At 42.9% G+C, this 21466-nt stretch overlaps 6 protein-coding genes across 10 annotated transcripts; 2 read left to right on the forward strand and 4 right to left on the reverse strand.

Annotated features, from left to right (window-relative positions):
• The first annotated feature begins 378 nt into the window (after positions 1-378).
• LOC120449577 (basic proline-rich protein) lies at positions 379-1960 on the forward strand. 2 transcript variants are annotated; one of them, XM_039632132.1, is made up of 3 exons: positions 379-537; positions 593-1390; positions 1421-1960. In XM_039632132.1, the coding sequence occupies exons 1-3, from the start codon at positions 535-537 to the stop codon at positions 1859-1861; spliced, it is 1242 nt and encodes a 413-aa protein (XP_039488066.1). In that variant the 5' UTR covers positions 379-534; the 3' UTR covers positions 1862-1960. The 2 variants fall into 2 exon arrangements, with proteins under 2 accessions (XP_039488066.1, XP_039488065.1); XM_039632131.1 differs by having other exon boundaries at positions 593-1960.
• An 8159-nt stretch (positions 1961-10119) lies between these two features.
• On the forward strand, positions 10120-11690 carry LOC120448908 (cell division protein ZipA). 2 transcript variants are annotated; one of them, XM_039631132.1, is made up of 3 exons: positions 10120-10188; positions 10835-11236; positions 11555-11690. In XM_039631132.1, exons 1-3 carry the CDS (start codon positions 10186-10188, stop codon positions 11606-11608), a joined length of 459 nt encoding a protein of 152 aa, XP_039487066.1. In that variant the 5' UTR covers positions 10120-10185; the 3' UTR covers positions 11609-11690. The 2 variants fall into 2 exon arrangements, 1 of the variants encoding a protein (XP_039487066.1); XR_005616156.1 differs by lacking the exons at positions 10120-10188; positions 11555-11690 and adding an exon at positions 10621-10758 and having other exon boundaries at positions 10835-10974.
• A 2738-nt stretch (positions 11691-14428) lies between these two features.
• On the reverse strand, positions 14429-15363 carry LOC120448901 (proline-rich extensin-like protein EPR1). The gene is made up of 2 exons (XM_039631123.1): positions 15329-15363; positions 14429-15260 (listed from the first exon to the last, which is right to left on the reverse strand). The coding sequence occupies exons 1-2, from the start codon at positions 15329-15331 to the stop codon at positions 14535-14537; spliced, it is 729 nt and encodes a 242-aa protein (XP_039487057.1). The 5' UTR covers positions 15332-15363; the 3' UTR covers positions 14429-14534.
• Positions 15364-16536: 1173 nt separating this feature from the next.
• Positions 16537-17644, reverse strand: LOC120447637 (extensin). The gene is made up of 2 exons (XM_039629144.1): positions 17477-17644; positions 16537-17415 (listed from the first exon to the last, which is right to left on the reverse strand). Exons 1-2 carry the CDS (start codon positions 17642-17644, stop codon positions 16537-16539), a joined length of 1047 nt encoding a protein of 348 aa, XP_039485078.1.
• Positions 17645-17981: 337 nt separating this feature from the next.
• LOC120447643 (extensin) lies at positions 17982-18708 on the reverse strand. Its single transcript, XM_039629153.1, has 3 exons — positions 18704-18708; positions 18532-18565; positions 17982-18467 (listed from the first exon to the last, which is right to left on the reverse strand). The coding sequence occupies exons 1-3, from the start codon at positions 18706-18708 to the stop codon at positions 17982-17984; spliced, it is 525 nt and encodes a 174-aa protein (XP_039485087.1).
• A 1539-nt stretch (positions 18709-20247) lies between these two features.
• LOC120449239 lies at positions 20248-21179 on the reverse strand. 3 transcript variants are annotated; one of them, XM_039631611.2, is made up of 2 exons: positions 21122-21179; positions 20248-20649 (listed from the first exon to the last, which is right to left on the reverse strand). In XM_039631611.2, exons 1-2 carry the CDS (start codon positions 21122-21124, stop codon positions 20323-20325), a joined length of 330 nt encoding a protein of 109 aa, XP_039487545.1. In that variant the 5' UTR covers positions 21125-21179; the 3' UTR covers positions 20248-20322. The 3 variants fall into 3 exon arrangements, with proteins under 3 accessions (XP_039487545.1, XP_039487546.1, XP_039487548.1); XM_039631612.1 differs by lacking the exon at positions 21122-21179 and adding an exon at positions 20710-20760; XM_039631614.1 differs by lacking the exon at positions 21122-21179 and adding an exon at positions 20698-20731 and having other exon boundaries at positions 20248-20632.
• Between the last annotated feature and the right edge of the window lie 287 nt (positions 21180-21466).

Genomic DNA, 21466 nt, shown 5'->3' on the forward strand with positions numbered 1-21466 from the left:
TGGTTCCTGGTTGAAGCACTCACATGGTCCGGGTGAAGTTCGGGGGAACTGAAGACAAAAACTAACTAGTACGCGCTGTTATTGACTTACAATCGCCGCTGATCAACAGATATAGATACAGTATCTAGTATCTCTGTCCTCACCTGTGGCTATATGGCTACATCAAAGGTTGCAGCATCACGACGACGACCAAGATGATGACGATGATGACGACTGAGCTCGGCTGAGCGGCGATTGAGGTAAAACTCGTACTCGTACTCGGCTGACTCAAAACTTCGGCATCTAACTGAGCGGGCTCCGAACTTAGCCAACTTAGGGGCTGCTCTGGGCCAGGCCGGTATAAATGCGCCAAGGGAGAACATTTGGGCATCATTCGATTTCTGATTTTGCCTCGAAGACGTCGGCTCCGAGGCCCCCTGGAAAAGTTATCTCGAGTGCGGTTCGTCTGCGAAACCGGTAATAGTTCGATTCGCTGTGTGTGTTGTGCTTTTAGGAAAAATCGGAAAAACCGCGCTCATTTTGCATCAAGTGGAAATGGTGAGTTCGTTGGCAAAGGCAACAAGCCACCGATTTCATCCTAACTGTTTTGTAGCGCTGTTTTCTGCCTCTGGTGGCCCTGCTCTTGGCAGCGGGTGTCCACGCGGATGTCTCCCACCTGGACACAGATCTCCAGGAGGATGGCTACCATTACAAGCAGCCGTCGGTGCCTTTCCCGCCTCCGGGATCGGGAAACGGCATTGAGGATTCGGGCATAGGACCAGGACCAGCTCCCTCGGCTCCAGCTCCATCCTATGGACCCCCGCAGACGCGTCCTCCTCCTCCACCTCCTCCACCACAGCCGACTCCGCCAGCTCCTCGTCCTTCCTATGGACCTCCTCAGACTCAGCCACCACGCCCTCCACCACAGCCAACTCCCTCGGCTCCTGCTCCATCACCATCTTATGGACCACCACAGACTCCACCACCTCGTCCTCCACCGCAGCCAACTCCCTCAGCTCCCGCTCCACCACCATCTTATGGACCACCGCAAACGCCACCACCACGACCTCCCCCACAGCCCACACCCTCGGCTCCAGCTCCATCCTATGGACCACCGCAGCCTCAGCCAACTCAGCCGGCACCACAGCCACCTTCGCCGCAGCCGGGCCCGGAGTACCTGCCTCCAGATCAGCCAAAGCCACGTCCTACGCCCTCGCGTCCTCAGCCACCCCCACCACCACCACCACCTAGGCCACAGCCCACTCCAGGCTACGGACCACCACCGCCACCACCTCCACCCAAGCCACAGCCCACTCCAGGATACGGCCCTCCTCCACCACCACCTCCACCAAGGCCACAGCCCACGCCAGGATATGGACCGCCACCAGGACCGGGACCCGCCCCTCCGGCACCACAGCCGCCACGCCCGCAGCCACCACGTCCACAGCCAGGAGCTGAGTATTTGCCACCTCCTGGGGAGAATGAGGTCACCCCGCCTCAGCCACAGCCAACTGCGCCAGTGCCGGCACCACCCGCTGGACCCACATACCAGCCACGCCCGCCAGCACCACCAGCACCTGCACCAGGACCCACTTATCAGCCACGCCCACCAGCACCACCAGCGCCTGCACCAGGCCCCACTTACCAGCCACGCCCACCGAGTCCTCCTGCACCACCTGCACCCACTTATCAGCCACAACCTCCTGCACCACCTGCACCTGCACCAGGACCAACCTATCAGCCACGACCGCCAGCACCACCAGCACCACCTGCACCCACTCCGGAGTACGGACCACCACCACCCAGTGGTGGCGATGAGGCGGGCTCCCTGGGACCCGATGGCTACAACTACAACAAGCCTGCCAAACCGTTTACCTTCTAGAAAAGTACTCAAAACCACTGTCCTGTGAACGACCATTGGAGCCAGTTCGCCCCGCCACTCAAATCTTTTTCCAAATAAAAACAATTTTCAAAAGCCAAAGTCAAAGCTGGATGTGTCAATCACTCGGGGGATTCGCGCTGGTGGGTCAATGTTTCAGCTTTAAAAACGGCCTTCTGAGGCGTCACTTTTGACAACTACAAGACAGAGAAAAATGTTCAAACTTGCAGATAGCTTAGATCAAAGATACAAATACAGTTTTGATACATTTTAAAGGAATACAAGTACAGGGATATTTTAAGGCATATAAAGTTTTTAAGGAATAGAAACTAATATGTATACAGATATGTTCAATTTTCTTGCAGTGGAGGCAGATGGCCTAGTCAAAATACCAGTGGTTCAAGTGCAGTCCCCAGACACCACCCAGTGGTGCAATGTGTGGTGGCCAGTTGGTGGGTCAAATCAATCAAAAACCTGGGGGCGCCATAAATCAGAGGCGGAAATTCCGAGAGCGTCAAGCAGCCGTGAACGTTCGTTCTCAGGCGGCTTTGTTTGCAATATCTCTAAACCCATAACGACCATAAATATATATATATATATATATATATATATAGATTTAGGTAGATGTCGATGAGAGCCCATAATGATTGCAATTGGCATAGCCACAGACATTGCATCCATACATGGGGCACTCAAGGTGCCGGCGGAGCCAAAATAAATATGAGCGAGTCGATCAATGATCGATCTGTGCCGGCGATCCGGCAATCCGGCAATCGACGACTCAATTCCCACCGGCTGTCGTCGGTCGGTTAGTCAGTCGCCAGGTTCATCAGTCATTTAGTCAATATGCCAGTTGGCTTAGTCAATAAATTGAGTTAGCCGTGCCAACTTCATTAGGTTGCCCAAAAATAAAGATAAACACGAAACAAAAACTGCAACTGCATGTGCGGTTGTGCAACGATTTTCCAATAGGGATTTTTTTTCTTGTTGTTTTCGGTAGGGAGAGGGGGAGCGAGTACTTTGCCACTAATTACATAAGCACCTACAAAACGGCCTTCAATTTCGCTGGACACGGGGCGCCCTAAGACTCACTCACTCAGCTCGATCCGAGCCATTTGATTAACGTCTTAACGAGCGGCTTGGGTGTGATTTATGTTGTCAGGCATAAGGCATCGGGCATCAGACTCCGCATTAGATCTGCAGCTGCACTTAGACTTAAGTTTTTGCGTGATTTATGATTACAGCACGGCACTTGAAAAGATTGGGCATGACAAGAGATTCGCGACGCATTGTTTGCCTTGCTACGATAATTACAGCAATCCAAATGGAAGCACTGGGCCACCAAAAGAAGTTCATGCGAGTCACCTGGTGACCCCAGCTAATTTCTGCCACTTCGCTGACGATTCTAATTCCCTACGATTCCATCCGGGTGTAAATTTCCCAAACGAGCTATTAATATTCCATCAAGCGAACACGCAAATGTAAATGCGAGTATGCGAGTACATATATAAATATTAAATCATTCTAAATATGAAAGCGGCATATATATATAAATTATTTAAGCCCGAGGGCGAAATTCTTAACAGCCAGCTTCTTCATCGTTCATCTCAAATTTCCAATTAATTCTTCAAAAATTATTCCGACAGCGGCTAATCGAAAATATTAATGGGCATATTATATTTATGACTTAATGGACATACAATTAAGTCATCAACTGATTTATGTCCGTACCAAAGCGGTAAAGTCGAAGAAACAGCACCTGTTGGCTTAGCGCCAAAAAATATTGCGCATACGCAACGTGGTCCGTTTTTGCGTTGCGTTACGTTAGCCCCTCATGTAAATCAATCACCAGCGAAATTGCCCTTGGCACAGTTTCCGTTGATTTTTTCTATTCTTCACCCGTGTGCCGCTTTTTGCTGTCTTGGCTCATAACTGTTCAATTGTAAAACGGCAACGCACCCAAACGTCTTCAAACATTGCGTACAATGATTTGTGTAGACGGAACGAGTCAAGAAATATGAATCAAGCCGTCAGCGGTGCTCGAGTGGATCAGCTAGCAAAAACCAGCTATGCAAACCACTCACGCATGAAACCAGCTCTCAGTTCTCACAATCTTGCTGAAAGAGAAAATCATTTTCAGCCTTAAGTTGCCCTTTAAAAATCTTTAACAAACTACGGAAGACGAGCTTTTTTACTTGCGAATATACAGCATACTTTTCATCTGATCTCGAAGCTAACTAAACTTGATTTAAGCTTCTCTTGAGCCATAAGCTTACTAATTGATTAATCTTAAGCTTTTTATTTGTGTTTATGGAGTGTTTTGTCTTCGTTTTGTGAGTCAATTATAATCATAAACGACTGTTAATTAAATATTAAAAATAACTTTACGACAGTTTTATTTGAGGGACTTTGTTAAGGCTGCTTGATTGCTATTAATGATGGCTGAGCGACAGCAAAAGTTGTTACACAATTATTAAGCAAATTTAATTGAATTTAAGGCAAATTAAGTTTCCTTTACTAGTTACCAAACTTGTTTTCTATTTTTTATATATATATTTATGTATTAAATACTTACGAGATTAGACATCTTAGTTGCCTTAATGACTTTTGAATTTGGGCTTATTCTCAATTTATTTAAACTCTTATACCTGCTTAAAATTAGAAGTAAACCTCAAACCTTGATTACCCTAATGTGTTTACTATTTTTACCAGAATAAGCTATTTAAAGACTTCAGTTCATTCATTTAAATATCGGCAATCAGCATACATCTCGATTAGAAACTGATGTCTTAATCTATGGCACAGCAAGCGAAATTCAGCGTAATCCATTTGATTCTACAACTTCCTCATCCAATTGACCGATATTACCCACACGTTCCATCCCATTTTTAAAACCCCTGACCTACGCCTGAATTCGCATGCTTGTATCGCATTAACGTTAAATTAATCAATTGCTAATAGATGTTTAACAACTGTTAACCTTCCCGGCGAGCATTCAAGTGGTTGCGAATTAATCACGACTCCCACAGACAGCGGCGATTTATGATTAAACGCTGCGATTCTTGAGCGTGAACAAAATCGTTTAGCAGTCGAAAATTGGCAATTATTCGCTTGGTCGTTCCAGAAGAAGTCAGTCAGTCAATCGGCTCGTGGCTAAAAAAATATTGTATAAAAATATATGAAAAAAAAGAAGAGATTGACTTAGCCTTTGTTAAGGATGATTGCCTGTGTAAGCTTGAAATTTCCAACAAACGCTGTGGGCGCCAGTGATTAGCATAATACCAAGGCACTGGCAAAACACATTTTGAGCGCTCTATTAAATTTTAATTATAAAACGAACAAAACGCCAACATCAATCAAAAGATGCAGAAAAGAGCGACAAACTCGATGCGGTCCAGATCGATCAGATATGAAAATTCATTCATTCAGATGGTGTGGTGTGCTGAACATTTAAACCCCAGAGGGCGGCTTTGTCACGCAAATTTGGTTAATGCCGCTTCTGAATGTTTCAAACTAAACCAAAAAAAGAGACTCGTTGTATTGGCGACTTGGACAGCTTGAAGCAATTAACGGCAAAAATATATATATAGTCTGGGCCATTCGGTCATGTGGGCCGTTGTCTTGAGCACTGACAGCACTTGTCAAACCAATCCATAATGGATGTCAAAACAGCAGCAACACATCGGTGGCCACAATGGATCTGCAAAGGCTGGCTTAGAAATGCAAATGCAGAGTCAACAAAGATAAAACCGAATCCGATTGAATAGGCAACGCGACGACGCATAGCAGTTAATCCAATGTTTACAATCTCTTTACAAATTTCAACCTTGGCCTTACACACACAAAGCGCAGCAAACGGCATCCGATTTGAAACAATGTCATAGCAGTTAGTCAAATCATCAAAAACACAAGACACATGCAAATGACTATTTGTGCCTGATGGATACACAGATGGCCAGATGATCCGTTGACTCACAGCAGATACAGATTCAGATGCCAGAACTTTACAAAACCCGGCAGACAGAGCGGCGGCCAAGAAGAACCTTCATCATCATCATCATCTTCCACGCCATGTGCCGCCTGGAGATAATCATACGAAGCTGAAAAATAAGAACCCCAAAACGGGTTCTTCTAATGGCCATTAAGCCATCGTCTCACTCTCAAATACGACTATAATAATCAGCATTTGCATTTGTGCAAATTGGCTAGAATGGCTTATACTTATAGCTATAAACATTTAAATCGACCACCTCTCTTTGGGTTTTTGCCGAACTAGAACTGGTTGCTGGACTTCGTGTCAGGGTGGGCTTGTCACAGAACTAGAGCGGCATGAATGAAATCAATCGTATTGATCGCTTCGAACTATCACATTAGCCTTTTAAGTTTAATGCCGCTTTTATTGGTTGCAATTAGTTGGAATTCAAGTTCACTGCCAGTCGATTACAGCACATTTGCAGAGTATTCTGGGGTATATCTATTGGGGAAGTGTATAGCACTCCATAAATGTCTGATTTATATTATTTTTTGCTTATCTAGATTGCTATATTTACGCTCAACTAATGAAATGTGGAACCTGACCTTAATTCTTGAGTTATAGTCAACCAGTTCCGAATGCAGACCAAACTTAATGCCTACTAGCATAAACTGGGTTATATTTGTTTTGATAAAACAAACACTGTTCATTCTTTTACTTTGTTTGAATAATAGTTATACCTATGCTGCAGTTAGAACCAGAATTGAACATCTTATGGGAAGTAGTCGATTTAATTATACAAATTGGCCGCGACTCTTTCATGAGCTTCAAAGTTCAAAATGCCAGTTCACATGTCTGAGTTTGCGGCACGAGCCGCACAAAAAGTGCCAAAGTGAATAAATTGCTGAGGTGTCGATACATCGCTGATGCTTTTTGCCCCTACGGCGGCATCGATTTCATTTTGGTGTTGTTGCGAAACCAATTATAGGGGGATATAATAAAAAACTTATTATTAAGTTAAACAATGATTAGATGAAGCTCTTTTGTGGCCATTCTCATTCTCAAATCACCTTTCGATTCTCGTGACCATTTGGTTTTTTGTTTTATGTCGATTCTGACTAATTTCAATAATTAATTTATGCTTCCCATTAAATGTTAACGTTCTTTTTCGGCAGCTTTCACTGTGCGCGTGTCCCAGACTGGCGGTCTACGACTGGCAATCGATTGGAACCAGAATTATCTACGGAGAATCTGCCTTGGTTCGGTAAACGGTAAACAAGTCGAAACACCTGCAAAATATCCAACTTGTTTGCCATTCCAGAGAGTTCTTCGTTTTTGGATTCAAAGACAGACTAACTGTAGGTCAAGTGACTGATCGACGTTAATTGGATGAAACAATTTGTTAAGTCAAATGCAGAGGCGGAAACGAGAGTAAGCATTAGCATTAATGGGCTATTTTAAGACAATTTATTGAGGCGGTTATAAATCTTTCAAGTACCCCAAATATTTTGAGGTGTTGCAATAAATATTTCAGGGCCTAGATCATCATTACTACCTTACGAAAGGGTAACATAGCTTTGTGAATCGCTGTATGTTATTTTGGTATTAATATTTTTTGCCAAGAGTATGCCAATGTTTTCAATTGACTTTTCAGCATGTTGTTTGCCGTGCTTCAGTTATTGTTTGTTATACTTTTTTGCCTGAAATATTAAATATTCATTTTGCCTTTGGTAGACGTTGCGGTGAATGTGCGGAAGCTTCGTCAAATAAAGAATTCCACACACTATTTACGAAGCATATTGTCTAGAATCGTGATAAAATAAATATACGGGAAAGGTAGAATGGCCTGAGAATCTTCGCTTAGACGAGGTCATATTAAAATTATATTACAGCAGCACAAAAAGTCTTCGCTTTTAAGCTAGCTCTTCTTACTAAGAAAGATGTCAAAAAAAGAAGTTAGTGAGCCGCTAAAAGTGTTTTATTTGTTGTTTATTCACACGCGTACATTCAAATGCTAAACAAAACTGGTGACAAGATAACAAGGCGTGTCTGACACCAAACAAAATCTCTTGGTAGCAACAGCGGCTATAAAAGAAATATTCAAAAAACACGGGGCTGATTTTGGGGCCCTTATCAGGAGCGATTATCTGTGTTTATTTAACCCCGGTCGTACAACAGGTCGCATGCTTAATGTGTATGAACGTTTGGAGCAAAACAAAACGAATATTGAGAGGCACGTGAAATCGCCTGGGTTCTGACTATAGGCAGGCATATGGTAATAAATTTAAAGAAGCTTCGATTACCGGCATTTAGCCAAAAACTCCTATGTCGGCTTATGGCTTTTGATTCACTTGATGCGGTATCTGGTTCCTGTATGCAAATTGGGCAAAAGTAGTCGTCTTGTTTCCGTACACACAAGACACGATGATGGAAAGATCAAAAAATATTTAACGGGTTATATTTTTTGTATATTGGCATTAATATAAATATAAATATATAAATTTTATCACGGAGCAGACAGCTGCACTATATTGAAATCGATTATTGGCCACATAAATCTGTCCCGCCCTTGTCATTGATTTACGAATCTATGGACTTATAACCGTTGGTAGAACGATGCTATTTAGACGCAAATGACACATTTTGCAAGTCAAATCGCTGACTCAATAGACAATGGCCCCAAATGGCATAAGCAGCCAATAATGAATGTTTCGCGGTAGATCAAATTTATGAATGTGAAACCTAAGATGCCAGCGGACCAAAGCATTATTAATTAAATTTTAATTTTTCTAATACCCGTAAAAACAAAAAACAAATTGTTGTTGGGTGTTTATTATTTTGGGTAGATTATGAAAAATACTACTACAATTTGTATGTTTCATCTTGGGCCGTTGACAAATATTCCATCAATCAATGCAAGTGAAAGGCAGCAAAAATGATGTCACATGATGGGTTGAGAACCATTTTAAAGTGGGATTATAGCTATAGTTGTATTCATGGTAACATCTTTACAAAGTCCGTTGGTATCTGAGTCGAAAATGGTTTAACAATTTCCTGTGTCTGAGCCACTTAATCTTTTCAGGACGGCCTTGATATCAAACAAATCATTTTTATTGGCACTGCATCTGTGGCTCAAGTGGCTTCATTCACTTGACGGTGGCAGGTGAATGTATTTCCCCACACATACGCATGAGAAACGGAAATGATGTACGACCGAAAGCCGTTAAATTTGCTTATTGTTGCCACTAAGGTCAAGTGAAGATACAAACAATCATGCCAGCAGTCAATCCAATAAACGAAAGAGGGGGCTACCAGGTCGGCAGGCTGATGGGCAAGCAATTTACAAATTGACATGGTATATTTAAGTTTTGGCTATTGAAAACATAATCAGTATATATGTATCCAGAATCTTGTCGTTGCCTATGTTATCTGTTCGATGACTAATCTTTCTCTTGGATAAACTGCGGCATAATTTTTGCATACTGGAATAGAGCCACTTCAATATGAAAATATTATTCTAACGAAATATTATGCAAATTATTTCAAGTAGGAGACAAAATGAAAGACTTAGGCAACAAACTTTAATTGAGGCACGCGCTGTGAAGAGACAAATGGCGTTAAAATTAGAGTACACGCACTGCTAAAAATTAGGAAGAATTTTATTTTTTTTAATGAAACTTTGATATTTTTTTAAATTCTTTATCCTCTAAATATTACATTTGCCTTAAAAAAACCATATTCGCTCTTTTTAAATCAAAAGACTTAGGCAACGAACTTGCCCGTACTCATAGTTATCAATAGAACAATTTAAGACTCTGCATTGAATGTGTAGCATAATTCTTATGATTACCTTTTACGTTGCTAATATTTTTAACAGTGTAGATCTATGATCTTTTGGAACTTTTTTTTTGTGCGTCATGATTCGTGACGACATTAAAATGATCGTCCGAAGGGTCCCGGCAGCCTCTTCTTCTCGCCGATTCTTCTCAGTTCGTTTCGTTTTATTTAATTTAAATTTTGATTTGAATTGCCGCTGATATCGTTGTTGCTATTGGTGCTGAACGGTGCTGCTTCTGCTGTTAAGAAATTGTTTTTGCCTTATTTATAACGCGGTGTGCGGTTTGTGTCTCATCGAGTTTTGGTTTTTGGCGGTCGCCGTCGCTCTGCCCAGACTCTCTTAGACCCACGTAGCGAACTGAACCGAACCGGACGGACTGAACGGGCGATATAGTATAAATTTCAAACCCACTGACCAGCTCATCATCATTTGTGCTTTGAACTTCTTAAGTGTAAATTGCTCGTTCGCTTCTGCTCGAGAAAATTTCGTGAAACACCAAAACCAAAACAAACTAAAATGGTATGTGATCCTTGCAACAAGGACAATGAGTCATAGTGATCTTCTTCTGCTTCAACAAGGATAAAGACAAAAAAAGAAAACCAAGTGAAACGTGATAAATATAATACAAATCAGAAACCGAAAAATAACTCTCACCACAAGTGCCAACCAACCCGGACTTAAGTGTTCTAAACGACTTCATCAACGCGCTGTCCCGTTTCGAGTGCTCCTCGGGACTTGATTCACTTCACACCCGTGCCGGAGCCACGCACATAATTATGCTTCAGAATGTTCTTAAAATAACAATCTCACTCACGGGCAGCTTTTTAAAACTCTTTCAATTTGTACATGGCAGATTCTTACTTGATTTAAGCTCGTTCATATGGGATATTGCATTGAGAATATAAAAAAGGAGGCTAAGACTTCCAATGTTATACAAAATTATTTACTTCATTATATTTATACAAATACTAGATTTGTGTTCGTGAAATTGTGGTTTTATTAAGATAAATTTGAATTGTTGTAAATTAAGTTACGCATAAAAAGTTTATATTTTTCTGAGCAAGTTAGTGCAGTCTACCAATTAGTCAGGTCAAGGATAAAGTCATTCAAGCAAAGTCCTCAGTAGCATTATAAATGGTTAATATATCAATCTTTCTTTTTGCAGAAATTCTTTTTGCTGTTAACTTTGGCACTTGTAGGCATTGCTGCTGGAGCTCAGCTGCCTGACTCCGCCACCCAGGGACCCAATCCCCAGGATATTGCCACTCCCGAGCCGGAGTACATTGATATCGACGAACCAGCACCGGTGGCTGCTGCACCTGCTCCTCGTCCTGTGGCCGCTGCTCCCCGTCCCGTCTTCGCTGCCCCCGCTCCCCTCGCTCGACCAGTGGCTCGTCCTGTGGCCGTGGCCCAATCCTTCGTCCAGCAGCCCGTCCAGCAGCAGATCGTCCAGAGGGCTCAGTACGTGGCGCCGGTGGCTCAACAGGTGGTGTTGCCGCAGCAGCAGCAGCTGGTTGGTCACACCTACAGCAACAGGGCTGGATACCAGTACCGCCGTCCAGTCTATGTAAGACGTTTCTACCGCCTGCGCCGCTACTAAGAGGACGCAGCTAGCTCTTAACTATATTTAATACGTGCTTGACAATCCCAGTAATTCCTCCTATTTTGTCGTTTCTCTTCCTTCTCCTCCTCTCCTCACCTGCCCGAATCGACTTTCTACGCACCAATCTTCAACTCAAAAACCAATCAAAATCAAAATCGAAACCTAAACCGAAACAAGCATTAACAACTACCTAAATCAATACACACACATTACCACGCACTGATCCCCACTATCAATCTATCCAACTATGAAAAAATCGTATTATAACTATCCTAATCTTAGAACGAAACCATCAAAGAAACGACCAACAAGAACAAGTCAAGATCAAAAGCATAAAGAGCGAAGTACAAAGAGACAAATGATGTTCTAAAGACAAAGATCGAAAAACGAAGTATTCAGTTATTGTTGAATTGCCCAGTAAAGTACGAATAAATAAACGTAAATTATTTGTAAAAATGATAAACAAATTTTTGGTTCAACTATTTCATTCATGTGCCAAGGCCAATCAAACTGGTCGGCCAAATGGGGGAAGAGTATCAGGTTTTAATTATATTATTCACAGCTCATCAAGGCACAATAAAGTGTGTCGAAATTGTACAATGATTCGTTCTCGATTTGATGAGTACCCCCCATCGTCATCATTGCTGTTGGTTCCTCATTAATCATGGAATGCCATGAGGAAAATGTATTTGCCATCTGATATGGACATTTGCATACGGAAGCTGCGTATCTGCGCACTTGGGGTCGACTTACTTATTACCAAGTGGCTGGAAAATAATTTCTGTGTTGCGTGGTGTTGGCACTCATTAAGACCACACTGGGCTTAAGTGGTGCGACTCTGTCGGCCAATTAGGTGGAATTATTTATGCAGCTTCTTGCACGACTCTTGACGGGTCGTAAACCGAAACTAGCCGCAACTTAAACAAATAGAAATACATAAATCTACTAGATTACTTTCAAAATACATTAAATTGAACCGGTTTAAACATCTTCTGAACCTGCCAAGTAGTCCCAAAAATACACTCACACGACCACTGGCCACATCGTCAAATCAGAAGTGTAAACAATGCGATTTAAAAGCCATAGCCATAGTCTGTCCGGGTGGTCAGTTTTGGAGACAATGTACTTTTGATTGATGGATTGATTGTCAATTTGATTGCCTTGCCTCAGCTTCTATTCAGGGGCATTAACAGTCACTTTTGTCAGTGAACTATGACAAACTGGGTCTTGATCTTTCCACTCCACTTCGCGCCATTCGACTCCTTTGTATGCCAGTGGTGACAGGCGGGGAATTCATCATCGGAATCCATCATCGGCGCTTCCGTCTTGGTTGGGATTTTACATTTATTCCCTGGGTCAAATGGCAATAATAGGTAGTTATGAGCTAATGATTGGCTATTTATTACACCAAGTTACACATCCACATTGCAACTTGATTTGATTAATTTAATAATTTGTATCCGGCCCCTGCACACAATATATAATAAAAATATTTAAATATCAATGTATTTGTTTTTATTAATCATAACAATACAGCACTTTCCCTACAACTAGCATTGTTGCACACTTTATATATGTTGTTTCATTGTTGACTTAAAGGATTTTCTTATTAGTGCTAGAAATCAAAACTGTTATACTCTCATTCTTAAGAGCATACAATAAGGCAGCATTACAAATTACGTTTCTTTTAGATACACGTCCGAAAAATAGACTACATTAATTTATAAAACTTCAAATGAAATTCAAACGAACTAATTTTGCTAAAACTATAATGCCGCTAGTGCAACTTATCCTTATCCTTAATATGCAATTGTATATATGTAAATATACATAATAGCTGTCATAATTTTTATTTTAAAAACAAAAACAAATTAATGGAGGTCAACGTAATCAATACATACCGCTTGAAAAAAATCAAATTACTTTTATTAATGATTTTGTAATCTGAATATCGTGTAGGTCAGTTTTAATAACCATTTTAAATTACATTTGATTTATCTTGTTCTGTTCGTGTTATTGCACTTATTTATTCATTTTCTGATTTTGTTAATTGATTGTTCGATCAAGATGGCCAGAGTTATATTTATCATACGCACAGTATGCACATGCAAAACACGAAATATTAATGTAGTTATGATCCACGTCTACGACTAGAATGATCCGATATAAGCTGACTTCCAATTAGCATTTCGTCTATAATGCATCAGCAAAATGATCGTGCCAAAAAATAAGGAAACAAATAGTTGGTTTCATTAGTGGCGAATAAGAAACAGGCTAGACCGCCTGTTTTCGAGTGGGGTCATCAGTTTTGCTTTCTAAAATCAATGATTTGACAGATAATTTATGGGCCATGTTTATTTAAACGGCGCTACTAAGAGCAACAGCCGTAGATAAAAGTCTTAAGTTAATCATCGTTGGGCGTTCAAACGAAGATAAACGTAATAATCCAATTAATTTGCATTTGCTGACAGAAAGAAGCGGGTGGCTATAAGGGGAAACGAGTTCCCAGCCATTAGATCATGAAGTTGATTTGCATAAAAGCAATTCATTTTGTCAACAAACATTCTGCAAAAGATCTTCTCCATTGATGGCAGCACCCACAAAAAAATGTTCAACTTCCTGATCGCATTAATTTCACTTTCGCAGCATCGTGGGCGGATTAAAAATAATAAAATACCTCCAGGGGTCTCAGGCGTATCTTCACACCTCTTAAACAATGCCAGCGATTGTCTCAAGCAATTAAGGTGGTATCATAAATTATAAGAACGTTGTTTATTGAAGCTTAGCCACATTTCGACCCATAAAATTAGAGCTTATTGCCGTTATGGCTGCTAAGTTCAATTACTCAAAGTTGTGTTTCTTTTTTTTGTGGGTTGTCAATAAATCAAGCCGGAATTGGCCATAGAGCATTACTCAGTCTAGTTCCCAAAATAACCACAACTGGATTGTCCATGAATGAAACTGTTCTCTGCCTCGCAGATGCCTTGGAGATATATTTTTAGCACTCCTGAGGCAATTATGCTGTCTATCGTGGCACTTGAGCCGAGTTCGTGGTCTTGGCCTACCTGGCGATAGGATTTTCCATTCTCAAGTTCAAGATCAGAACAGGATATAAAACAAGCTTGGGAAAATACGTTTTCACAGTGCTAAGCTTTATTTCGTTTTTAGTGCAGGCTGAGCTAGGTAAACAATAAATAACTACTGGTAAATACACGTCACACTCAAAGACAACAAATAAAAAATGGCTGAGGATGATGGCTATTTAGAAGAGGAACGGCTGAGCCGGGGGATCGTAGTGGTATCCATCGTCATGGGACTCCACGATCTTCTGGGGCGGCAGATAGGTGTTCACGGGTTCCTCCAGGGGAGCGGCGTACGATGGGATCGGGATCTTGAAGGTGGGCACCACAGCTGGAGCGATGTAACGGGGCTGCTCCACCACGGGTGCAGGTGGCAGGTAAGCGGGTTTGGGTGGGTTGATCTTCACCACTGGTGGTGGAGGTGGCACATAGGCAGGCTTGGGTGGGTTGACCTTGACAACCGGTGGTGGAGGAGGCAGATAGGCGGGCTTAGGAGGGTTGACCTTGACAACCGGTGGTGGAGGAGGCAGGTAAGCGGGCTTAGGTGGGTTGACCTTGACAACCGGTGGTGGAGGAGGCAGATAGGCGGGCTTAGGTGGGTTGACCTTGACAACCGGTGGTGGAGGAGGCAGGTAAGCGGGCTTGGGGGTCCTGACAATCGGGATCTCGGGCTTCACGGTCGCTGGTGGCAAGTAAACCGGAGGAGGCAGGGTCACAGGAGCCACACGAACGGTCACGGGTTCCGGGGGCAGATAAGCTGGAGCCGGAGTGGGCAGCTCAAAGGGGATGCTCGGTGGGTCATAGTTGTAGCCAGGATGATCGTGGTGATCATGGTGATCATGACCGAACAAATGCGACACATCAGCGGCTACCAGAGCCAAGCTGCAAACAGCCAGGATAAGGACTTTCTGAAATATACAATGAAATCCATTTAAGACTCTGAATTAATATCCTTGGAGATGAAAAAAACACAAACCATATTTGTGGTGGAACGTTCTTGTTGCGACGACGGCCTCTAGCAAAGTGATACAGTTTCCGGCAAGTGCTTCTTTATTTATACAGTTAGAGAACCTGAACCTGAATCTGAATCAGTGGTCGCTATAAAGCTATCGCGTCACGTTATTACCTCTGGCCAACTCGGACGCCGCGACAGACGACCTGACTGCGATCCATCTATATCTATATGGCCCGGTTGTCAGCTAAGCGTCGTTTAGGGGTCTCGCCCCTTTGGCAGCCGGCAGTCCGGTATTGGGAATTGGCATTCAATTTTTATTAAATCTCTTAATTCGAAGTCATCTCGTTGCGTTGGCTTTTGTTTTTTGGCCCGGCCAGGGAGCTCTTTATGGCTGGTAGTCATAAACGTGTTGGGTTTTACGATCACCTCTGCGTTTGCCAAGTATTTTAAATAGTTTTCTGGTTAGGCAATTATTGGGATAAATATTTTGGAGTACTTTTGCAGTTGCTAGACTATTTATTTCCTATGCTTGCCTATGCCTTAGTCATGATGGGCTACCAAACTTCTAACAAAAATTACATTATTGATACCACAAGATTGGGATTGAATTAAATTAAATAAGAGTATCTTAATATTTAAAAAGTAAAACTATAAAAAAAAACCCTTTTCAAAAGAGCATACTCAATTCGTTAGGGCTGTAGTTAATTAGTTCAGTCCAATCTTTTCAAGGCATCTTTGAAAGACTTGCCCCATCTGTAGGCAACATTGAATGAGGTCAACTGTCGCCCCATTGCCGATGGCTGCAATTGGCGATTAGCGATTTTGGGTCGCTTTGAAGCTTTCTGTAACCGACACCGATCAATCCCTATGTATACTCGTATTTTTAAACCAAAACTAACATCATTTTTCATCCGTAAAGACAGTAATTATAGACACTGCAGGTGATGATCGAGCTGAACTAAAGCTAAAACCGAAGCTCTTTGGCTATTTCTGTTGATTGGCCGCAATTAGATTTGGGGGTCAGATTGAAATCCACATGGATCCCTTGGGGGCTGGGTGACAGCAATTTGGGTTCGATATCTTGACCTTGAGGATGGGGAGAGAGTGCGAGTAATAGTGAATACTCCATTTTGTTTTCTTGTTAAAATTGCTTTTAATTTGTACAGCTTAAAACTAAATGCAGTGCTTCTGTTTTTGGGTTTTGGTTTTTTTTTCGTTGCTCGATTATCCTAGTGCCTGAAACGGCGATGTGGTGGCTTGTAGTGGTAACCAGGCTCGGCGTCGGGAATTAGACTTGGGGCAGGGCCCAAGGGCAGGGCGTAGGAAGGAATCGGGATGTGGAAGTCTACCACTGGTTGGGGTGGCAGATATTTGGGTTCGGGCTTAGGAGGCAGATACTTTGCGACGGGCTCTGAAGGTGGCAGGTACTTAGTCTCCGGCTCGGCAGCAGGAAGGTACAGCTTCTTGGGAGCAACTGGTGGGGGTGGAGGTGGTGGTGGCAGACTGGGCGCAACCTTGGGTGGCAGATACCTTGCCGCAGGGGCAGGAGGCAGGTACTTCACCTCAGGCGTCGGAGGAGGCAGATACTTCGACTCTGGTGGACTGGGAGGCAGATAGGTGGGCTTGGGCGCCACAACTGGCGGTGGTGGTGGAGGAGGCAGGCTGGGAGCGACCTTGGGTGGCAGATACTTGGCCACCGGCTCGGGGGGCAGGTACTTCACTTCGGGCTTTGAGGGAGGCAGATAAGTGGCCTTGGGCGGAGGAGGTGGTGGCGGTGGAAGGGAAACCTTGGGAGGCAGGTACTTCTGGCGAGGTTTCTCTGGAGGTCCGTAGCTATATCCGCTAGGAATATCGAACTTGGCCTCCTGATGATGATGATGGTGGTGATCTGGCTGATAGTGCAGATCAACGTGCAGATCATGATGATCGTGCGACAAGGCGGAATGGTGGTGGGAATGGACATCATAGTGGTGGTGATCATGATCGTGGTCATGGTGGTGATGGTGATCATGGTCATGATCGTGGTAACCTCCACCGTGCAGGTGGGAGACGTCTGCTCGAACGCAGATGCCAAAGCCTGCCAGGGCCACAAGGATCAGCATGGGTTTCTGTAAAATAACCACGAGTTAGGTCATCCTCATTGGATAGGAGTATGCTGCTACTGTTTACCATTTCCTTCAAGAGATAATCCACCGATCGAGATGATGTTGCTGCCGTTTGATGGCAACAGGTAGTAATGTCAATAACGTCGATGGTCACCGCTTTTATACAAAGATTGTGGCTTCCTCGACTCTCGGCTGACTCTTCGGTTTTCTTCACACTTTTCTTGGTTTTCATGAACTTGAGGCCGGCCAATTATCGGCGTGTGTTATCTCCGTCTACCCCAAAACAATTAATGCGATTTCGACCAAAATTAGCTCTGCACAACAAAGCAGCTCATGAATATGCAGCGGATGCGACGAAATCCCAGACAATTGACGGTGATTGACTCGGCCATCTGCACCACTTCTGCCCCATCCCAATAAATATTGGGAAGATACCGATGCTAATGGGGTTAACAAAACAGCGTTTATTGAGATGGTTTTAACCTTATATAAACCTAAGCCTAGTGGAGCGATTCAAAACAAAACTAATCCGGGGAAATCTTCCATGTTCACTTCGACGGCGATTTGGCTCAGAAGGTGAACTCTTGGGCGGGCACATCGTAGTGGTAACCCGGTTCCGGCTGTGGTGGTGGGGGTGGCAGGTAGGTGGGCGCCGGCGTGGGTGCAGGTGTCGTTGTGGTTGTGGTGGTGGTGGTGGTAGTGGTGGTGCGCGGTGGGGGTGGTGGAGGAGGAAGGTAGGTTGGAGCAGGAGTGGGAGCGGGAGTGGTGGTGGTGGTGGTGGTAGTAGTGGGAGCGGGAGTGGTGGTAGTAGTAGTAGTAGTGGTCGTGGGTGGAGGAGGGGGAAGGTAAGTGGGCACTGGTTTGGGTGGCAGATAAGTCGGTGGTGGTGGCGGCGGTGGTGGCTCCGTCGTCGTGGTAATCACAAATGGTATCTCCGGCTTGGGGTAGTCATAGCCATAGCCATGCTCATGATGCTCCTCCAGGAGTTCCAGCGGCAAATGCGAAACATCTCCGGCTGCGAAAGCCAGCAGGCAGGTGGCAAAAATGAATAACTTCTACAATGGGTAAGAAATCGTTAAATTCAGATTACTTTTCAGATCTACAACTGACCACACTCACCATCTCCCTTATGATATGTCTGACACCTTGAGCTCTTAAACCACAAATGATTGAACGTTTGCATCCGCGGTGGTTTATTTATAGTCAAAATTCTAAAACAGATCGATACTGTCCATGGCGCTCTAGAGGCCAATTATTATCATTTAAATCGATATAACACCGCTAGCCCCACGGCATTCTTTGTATCTGTAAATGTATCTGTATCTGTATCTGTAGCGCTCTCCGTAGCCATGTTTATATGAATGATTAGCGCCACAATAGTGCTCCGAAGTTGACAGAGGAGCAGCGTCAACATCGCCAACATTGTTTCGGCACCATTAAGCCTCAACGGGGCCCTTTTGAGCAGATTTTCATCAACGTCGTCACTTGGCTTTTCATTGTTACGGTGTTAAAGGTAAGACTACACTTCCGACGGAACCTATGCACAAAAGCCCATCACACAGGGAAATAGTTATAAAATAACCTAAAGTGCTAAAAAATGTGAAATATAATATTTTGATTTCAAATATGAAATAGGTTGCTCCAGAAATCTATATAAATTTAAAAAAAAACCTATTTTATGTGTAAAATCATAGTAAATTAATGGTATATCAGCTATTACTGGCAGCCATGCACCTTAAGTTTTAATCTTTAAAGATACTTTGTGAGTGATATTTATTTAAAGCTACATTTTATTTCTCAGTGCATCTGAAGAGTTAGTTCCGTCGCTGGGAGCGTTGTAAGGGTGCTCTGCTGGCTGTCATAAATCATTTAGACTTCATTTATAATAATTATAGCTCGCGCTGCCTTTTGCAACTCAAGAAGTTTGAGTGGTCAGAGTTTCATGGACAGATGGACAATGAAGCTGTCTGCTGGACATGATCTTGCGGAAGCAATTCAGTTACAGATCAGTCGAGTTATGGTGCAAAGGCGGAGAAGATGGTAAGGAGCTTATAGTTAACCGAGAAGGAGGAAAATTAAGGTTATTTTCAAACTACATTTTCATTTGAATGGTGGCGGTCCGAAATTATTTTAATTTATTTAGAAGTAGACCCATATATTTATTGTGAATGAAATGGTGAACAAGTATAGCAATATTTAATTTTCTTAAGAATAATATTAACTGAACATATTTTTCCAATTAGACACGATGTTTACAGAACTATTAAACTGACATTTTAAATAATGTCTGGGCTACTGAGAACTCTCCACTGATTGGAGACCAGCTAAAATCAACTAATTAGTTGGATTAGCGTCTTCAGCCGAGATTGCATAAACAAACAGACGATACTGGTCTGGGTTCAACTATCACTTTTATTTCATAGCATGCCAAAAAAAAAAAACCATGGGTTGATGAACTGCCCAGTAAAGATGGAACTGATCGATTGTCAAGTGCCGGAATTGGATGGCGTGTGCTGAACCATCCTCGTTTTTGCTCGCCTTTGGCCAAAATGCGAGTAATTTATGCCGATTATGAAATTAATTGTCGTTCTTTATGGGCATTCATCTCAGCGCTGGCTAGGCCTCAGCTGCTGTGATCCATCGCAAATCTTTGCAAATTTTGTGATTCCTCAACCGGTTTGGATTAGAAATATTTGGTCAAGCAGAGACATTTTCTGCTTCGCTTTTTATGAATTTACTACTCTAAGCGGTGAATCTCGTTCTGAGCCGCGTCCAAGGCGAAAAGTGTTTGAAATAAGCCCTGGCCAAGGGCCTGAATTGTGAAAGGAACGCAGCTAGATCTCGATTTGATTTTATTGTTTATTATCTTTACGAAACTTTGGTACAAATTGGAATTACTAAGGTGGGTATTTAGCTCTTGAAGCGCCGACTGGGCACCTGGTATTTGTATCCATGGATTTTCTTGGAGATAGTTGTGCTGGATGCTGCTGGTTCCACTGGTTCCACTGGCTCCTCCAGATCCTCCGCCTGGCCAAGTTCGGCATCGGAGGGAGCCACTGGGATGGCATCCTGGGGGAACTCCTCGCCCGTGGGAAACTCGTTGTTCACCTCCAGCTCCAGTTCCGTGACTTTGGGCACATCGTAAACAAATCCATTGCCAGATCTCACCAACTGGGAGACATCTGCTCGGGCGGCCAGACAAATTGCCATAAGTATGAAACTGATTACCAAAAGGCGCTACGGAGTAAAAGTATTTGATAAATTCAATAAAAATCCAAAGCTTACTTAGGCGCATACGTAAAAGTTATTTTAGTTTTTGCGTGCAAAGCTAGAAGTGTGTATTCTCTTGATATGAAAACTAGATTTCCTAAATAAAAATAGTAGCAATAAATTATAGTGCTCAAATCCAATTATGATAATTTTCTTATGATGCATTCAGTAGTCTCTCTATTGGAAAAAAGCCAGTTTTGATTGAATTATTAAACAAATATTTAAAAAGTCGATATGTGATAGAAGTGCAAATTTGATGAACAATCAAGAATCAGCTTATGCTATGCATTGGATTTGTTCTTCTTTTTTTTAAGTTAAATGTGAAGTGTTAAGGCTTGAACTTCTGTAGTTTTGAGTTTTTAAATTGATTGACTAGCTCTTTGGGGTTATTACAATACGAATTAGTAGTGGTTACAAGCTACTGAAAATGATGGCTTACCATGATGTTAGATGATCTTTAGCTGGGTATTACTGCGAATGGAAACCTTTAAGAATGCCGTAATAGTTGTCGCTGCCAACGGCGCGTTGCTCAAGCGAATGCAGGCGCCGGCGATCGGGCCCAAACTATTTATACTTCTATATGTTCGCCACATTTGCCTCATTTTATTAATTGCGCCAAGTCGTCTTGGATCGTGATGACTGTGCTGAAGCCAAAACATAAACCGAACCAGTGGAACAGTGAGCGGCCCTAGATAAACAAAACAAACGAATCGATGTTTTGGGCCAAATGTTGGTGCTACCGCTACAGCCGATCGGGCACTCCACACAAAATGCTACAACATCT

Source organism: Drosophila santomea, chromosome 3L, assembly GCF_016746245.2.
Source record: "Drosophila santomea strain STO CAGO 1482 chromosome 3L, Prin_Dsan_1.1, whole genome shotgun sequence".
NCBI lineage: Eukaryota > Metazoa > Arthropoda > Insecta > Diptera > Drosophilidae > Drosophila > Drosophila santomea.

What these genes read in the sequence shown, in the direction of transcription:
- LOC120447643 (XM_039629153.1), bottom strand. An exon ending in GACATATCATAAGGGAGATG is followed by an intron (nt 18,468 to 18,531) that starts GTGAGTGTGGTC and finishes TACCCATTGTAG; the next exon opens with AAGTTATTCATTTTTGCCAC.
- LOC120447637 (XM_039629144.1), bottom strand. Translation starts at nt 17,644, where the DNA reads ATGAAAACCAAGAAAAGTGTGAAGAAAACCGAAGAGTCAGCCGAGAGT. An exon ending in ATTATCTCTTGAAGGAAATG is followed by an intron (nt 17,416 to 17,476) that starts GTAAACAGTAGC and finishes GTTATTTTACAG; the next exon opens with AAACCCATGCTGATCCTTGT.
- LOC120448908 (XM_039631132.1), top strand. An exon ending in AGTACCGCCGTCCAGTCTAT is followed by an intron (nt 11,237 to 11,554) that starts GTAAGACGTTTC and finishes TCCTAATCTTAG; the next exon opens with AACGAAACCATCAAAGAAAC.